Source organism: Numenius arquata, chromosome 2 (assembly GCF_964106895.1).
Source record: "Numenius arquata chromosome 2, bNumArq3.hap1.1, whole genome shotgun sequence".
In the NCBI taxonomy this organism is placed as follows: Eukaryota; Metazoa; Chordata; class Aves; order Charadriiformes; family Scolopacidae; genus Numenius; species Numenius arquata.
Window position 1 is genome coordinate 43,129,391 of NC_133577.1, and position 6,000 is coordinate 43,135,390.

Consider the following 6,000-nt stretch of genomic DNA (forward strand, 5'->3'; position numbering starts at 1 on the left):
TTCATGTAGATGTGTTAAATCCTCAGGAGGGTGCTGGCAGGGCTTGCAACCCACTGGTTACCTGGACTTTCCATCCTTCCCTTGGCAGCAGACACCACTAGGATGAAGGCAAGTGCTGCGAGTCCAGAGCCCATCACCACCAGCTTAACTTTGGTCAAGTCTGAGTCAAGAATTGCTGCTGTCTGACCTGTATGAAAAGTCCCGTTTCTATATGGGGAAGGGTTCCCGATTTGAGAGCACCTTCCTTAGTTGTTGGTGTTTTAAAGAGCCAGCTGGTAATGGACATGACATTTGAGGAACCTCTTTGCTGAAAGAGGATCTCTCTGCTGCGTCAGTAGCAGGGGAATCTTCAGCTCGCCATCGATGTTGTATGGCAAAACGGAGGAGTCGGTCTAACGCCAGCATCATTCACAGTTACTGCCAGTTACTTTTGGAGATCCAAAATGAAAATCTTTCTTGCATATTGAAATGCAAGCTGCAATGCTCGGAAAGCAGTCCTGAGGTCAACAGGAGTGGCAGCCGAGGGCAAGACTCAGGCCAGAGCAATTAAGTAATTTCTACCAAACAGTACAGTGGCATACTAATTGTTTTTGTATAAAAGTAGTTTTCCTATCCTGGGAGAGGAGTGGTCAGAGCTGAAAAATGCCAAGCGTGTGAACTAGGAGCAGTTCTAGGGCTGCACGTGATCCTCTCCACCCGTGGAGCATCTCTCCCTCACCCCTGCCGTTTCTCGCCCTTTCTCCTCTCGTTCTCACTGGCGGTCGCCAGTGGAGCTTGTTGCTTCTGCCAAAACAGGGGTGTGAGAGTCCCCCGCCGCTCTGAGGCTTAGCCAGGGAAAGCGCCGGGTGCTACAGTGATTTCCTTCCTCCTCCCTTGCCCTGCTTCTTCCCCTGCCATTGAGAAAGCACTGTGACTTTCCCATCTAGCCGCTATTGCAGGCTGCAGTTGGATCTGGCTTTAGATACAGACCTGTTGGGACAGACAGATTTATTAAATAGTGCTTTTGCAGAATATGTAGCCTGGTATATGGCTCAGCTGTGGGGATGGATCTTTTTTTCTGGCAGTGTCTCATTTGTCCAGGGCAAGGCGCAGTATGGATGTTGGTTTGTTTGTGGCCGATTCTGTTGTGGTGCTTTTATTTTACATGGTTGAATGTACACATATAGGGAATATATTTCTTGAGAGAAGCAGATCTTTCTTCCCCGCAGAAAGCAACATCTGTTTTCCTGGACAATACAGCCGGGATGAGAACATAAGAATAGCAGATACAGCCAAGTTCAGGTTTTAGTAGTAAGCTAAAACAGTGGACTAGCCTGGTTTTGGGGGTTTTTTGAGTTTTGTTCTTTTTTTTTTTTTTTTTTTTTTTCTCCAACCAATGCCTGTAAAATGTATCTGAACGTTCTTTGCTGAATTGCAGAAGGAAACGGTTAATGTTTGTGTGTGTTGCTAAACAAGATAAGATGCACCTGCAGCATGAATTCCCGTCTTGGTCATGAATGCAGCCTGTATCTTTGCAAGCTAATCTGTTTAATCAAATATTAAGTTTTATTCAAATTCCAAAAGAAACAGGCAGCGAATTGTTTTTCTGCACGGTCTTTCTTTGTCATGCATCCTCTTTGCATCTCAAGAAAAATAGCCTTGTTCAGTCCCAAAGCATTTGCATAGATCAAAATTGAAGCACAACAGTAGTTTGTGTGCTGTTAAGACATCTGTAAAGGTGAAGAAGTTTAGCACGCTCTCGCTGGCAGGAGGGCTTTAAAGCATTAGTGAAACTTTCTACAATTTTATTTATTTTTAAACAGAATTCCAATCCAACTGGAATGAGTTTCACAGTCCCAATATGTGAAAGCTATAATTAGTGAATTACAACATTTTGAAATGAGGAGTTATTACATCTGACTAGAATTAGACTAATTAAACTTTTTTTTTAAAAAAAGAGCGATTGTACAGCAAACTGGATAACTCTGTGCTGTTGATAAAACCTGGGCGACGAACAAATACTTTCCAGCCAGCCCGTTCTTTGGAGGGTCTTGAAGATGCTCTGAGATACAGCTATTTGGAGCTTTGCTGATTAAAAGCGCCGGAGGTGTAACTTAAGGAGCAGCTTGGCTTTGCTAGTGCAGATTTTTTTACCTGATACAGCCTATTCTTACCTCTTTTCCTTCAGCTCAATACATGTGTGGGCTAGAAAAGCCTGTTAGATCATTTGTGGGAGCTCAGACTGAGAGTAACAGGAGTGAAAGATCATCTCCACTGAAAAATGTTTTTGCAAAAGAGGAGCATTACCTGGGAGGATTGAAGTGCAAATGAGTCAAATGCTGTGCAATGCCACCCTTGTGCTTCCCCAGTTAAAACACACAAAAGTGTGCGTGTGTGTCATTCCCAGTCTTTCACTTCCTATTTCTTAGTGTTTTGCCTTTTTGCTGCTGCTACATTAGGTGAGGCTACAATGTGCTGTGTAAACGCACTGCGCCGAGACTCTCAGGTTGTTTGAACACCGCTTTAGGTTCAGCTGCAGTACACTGTTCCTCTGATCTTTTATGTTCCTGAGCAGATGTCTTTCATTAATTTATGGATTTATCATCTTTTCTTTCTCTCCTTTTTTTTTTCCTTCCTTTTTTTTTTTTTTTTTTTCTTTTTTTTACACCTGGCAGCTGGCTCAAGTTTCAGCAGTTATTGTCTATTTTGCATTACCCATAGAATTGAATGTCATCTGTCTTCACAAAGCTATAGCTAAGAGAATTGAGGCAAGCCACACGAGCTGCTGGGACAGAGCTTGTTTGCGTTCCATTCGGCACCCCTCCTCCCTTTACCTCCTTAATATTTATTTGTGCTCGTTTTCTTTCCTGGCCTTGAATGGGGCTTAGCTCGTGTTCGGTACAGCTGTATGTTTACTGAATCTATTTCATCATGAGTCATTGTGCGTGTGTAAGTATCCTGGAAACAGCTAGTGCTTTCTTGGAAGAACAGTTGCTTTTCAGCCCAAGCACTTAAAAAGGAAATTAGGCAATTGGTCAGTTCGGGTTTTTTCTGAAATAGCAATGGGTTATCTAATTCTTAGCTCTTAAGTCTGTCATTAACTATTTTTTGCTAGATTATTACAGATCATATCTTTTATCACAGTAAAGCGTTAACCTTAGGATCAAGATAGACAGATTTGTTGCATATTTGATATCGATTTAAGGCTGCCAAGTGCTTAAGAACAAGTATAATTTTAATAAAAAATGGATTTCTGAGAATTTGAGTCTCAGAACATCTTTTAATACATGTTTCATTCAATATCAATATCCTCTGGCATTAGAGCACAAAATATTTAAAAATCCTAAATGCAGAAGGAATCCAAATGCTTAGACAACTGTCTAATATGCTTAAATCCAGCAAATATGAGAGCTTTTTTGAAAGTTTAAGTCCGTCTTTGAGCTTGCACTGAAAGAGAATGTACGCCAAACCTGATATTAACATGTTGTCAGCATCACAGCAATTGCAAATTAAGGAGACTTAGGGCTTTTTTTTTTCCTTTTACTTATTGGAGTCCCCCTTTGGACCCCCACTTTCCTGAAAGGATCGCATAACAAAATGGATTTCTGGCGTAGAAGTTTTGATTTGTCTAAAACTCTTATCACTAAGCAATAGGTGACAGCTTGCTACTATTATTTCACTTACGTATTTTGACAGATGGCACTGCAGAGTGTAATGCTCTTTTAGACTTCTCTATCAGTCTAATGGAGGTAACTGGAGGTTCTTTCAACTCTTCTCTTGGCACAAGAAGTATGTCAGTCATAAATTATCTTCTTTGTAATCATTAAGCATCTAAAACAAAGTGCAAGTTCAGCTGAGCCGTTTTCCATGTACTTGCAGATAATAAGAGGTTTTTAAACTAATATTGTCAAAGACTTTTTTTTTTTTTTAAAATGCTACATTTTTCCAATCTAAAAATGAACCGTGTAACTGAAATAAAGGGAGAGGGTTTCAGTAGGTTTCCCGGATAAAAGAAAAAGGAATTCTGTTCTGAAAAAAAACCCTAGCTAATCATCAGTAACCTGCTGATAAAAATTAGTCTGGGTTTCCCGTCTCGAGGCCTGAATGAGATGTTCTGTGCTGACGTGCGCCCAGCCGTAAGGTGGAAGAGGCACCTTGGCAGCAGCGCATCTGTCAACTTGGTTGACCTTCCCCCCACCGTGTTCACCCCCACCAAGGTGTGAACCGAGCGAAATTTTCAACAATTGTGTTTAGGAGAAACAGTCCTTAGAGAAGCTTCTGGGAAGGACCCTTAATTGACCTTGTGGGGGCCACATTGATTTTCTCCACGTGCATCTTCATTTCTGATAAATTATAAAGCCATTAATTTGCTGAGGAAATGGCAGGGCCAGCCTGCGGCACAGATGTGACCAGAGCCGTCCTAGCACGCAGTACACAAAAGAGAGCCAAGAAGCTGGGAGAAAAATCAGCAAGCCGAGATTGTTATGGTTAGCTTCACATTCCCTTGGGAACTCTTTTAGTTGCTTCTGTTTACAGATCTAAAAGGTAATGATGTTTCCAGGATAAATAGGCTGCCTTATAGGGTAAGTGGCCATTTATTGATCTGCTAGCCCACATTTATCGATTGGTTAGCCCCAAATACAGCTTCGTTCTCGGAGGAGTTAACTGTGTAAATCAGGAGGCGACAAGTTTGTGGTGGGGGGGATTGAGCGGCGGAGGGGCTCTGCCTAGTACAAATTTTGCTTTGATTTGCAAGGCAGCCACTGGAGCAAAGCAGGACAGGATTAGAGAAGAGTTACTCAAGATGTTAAAATTTATCGACACGGATGAAACAGGTGAAATGTACTGCCTGTATGAAACATTGCTCAAAATGATAAAGCGCCTCCGATTGTCTCACAGGCATTAGCCTTCTTTTGTGCAAGTGGCACAACACTGAGAGAAAAAAGAAACTTTAGCTGGAATTGCAAAGGAGAGGGAGAAAAAGCTTCCGATAAGTTTTCCGCGGCACATGCTTCGTGCATTTGTTTCCTTAGCAACAAGTGAACATACATATGGTACACAAGCCGTAAACTTGCAAGATTCCTGAGACCCAGCACCAAAACCGATAGGAAAGATGGGGTTTAAGTTCCACGTCCTCGCATCCCCCGTTTAGCTATTTTACAGAAAATTACAGCGCAGCAATTTAAATGTTAATATTTTCTTCTCTAGTCTGGAGAACTGAGAGTATTTAAGGGGGCACTTTGATAGCTCTGTACCTTCAGAAACAGCTTTCTCAAGAACAGCATTTTCCTTTACTAATTCAATCCTACATGCAGGAAGGCCTGTCGCCGAATCACTTGAAAAAGGCCAAGCTCATGTTCTTTTACACCCGGTACCCAAGTTCCAATATGCTGAAAACCTACTTCTCAGACGTAAAGGTAAGAAAATCTCTTTCCCCTCCCCCTGTCCTTTCTGCATGCTATATTTGCTCATGAAATGGTATCATGTTATCATATTAGAGATTAATAATATTTCTGGGTACACAAAGGTTACAGCTGACATTATTCACTTGTTCTTCCTGCTGAGGTGTACTCTGCTTGTGCCTAGATGGGGAAAGGGTGTGTTTTTAAATAAAAAACAAAAAAATCACTGAAATTTTAGAGCAAAGTAAGAATAATTATTGCAGTAAGTTAAACAGTTTTCATTATATATATCCTATTAAAAAAGGAGATTTTGGTGGTGGTAGAAATGTACTTCCAAGAACATTTTGGAGCAGTTCTGAAGTGCTCCCTTATTGTTTCATTTCGGTTGGTTTCCTCATATTTGTGCTTACATAAGCAGAGTGTAGAATCCCTTTCTTTCTGTCAAAAAGAAACAGTACATTGAAATTCTCCATGCAGAAGCTGCTTAAAAACAAAAGTGATGATTGTCTCTTATTTACAACTTAATTTGTTGTTGATGCAGAGTACACTGAGCATAAGGAGGATGAATAAAGTGACAGATTCAGGCCACATTATTCAAATGAGGATATGAAAGCTGTCG

At 41.2% G+C, this 6,000-nt stretch overlaps 1 protein-coding gene across 1 annotated transcript in view; it reads left to right on the plus strand.

Moving 5' to 3' along the window:
• Window positions 1-6,000, plus strand: part of PROX1 (prospero homeobox 1) — a 44,789-nt gene that overhangs the window by 10,375 nt on the left and 28,414 nt on the right. The window contains exon 3 of the mRNA XM_074168905.1: window positions 5,289-5,396. Coding sequence (XP_074025006.1) covers window positions 5,289-5,396 — 108 coding nt within the window. The remainder of the gene's footprint in view (window positions 1-5,288; window positions 5,397-6,000) is intronic.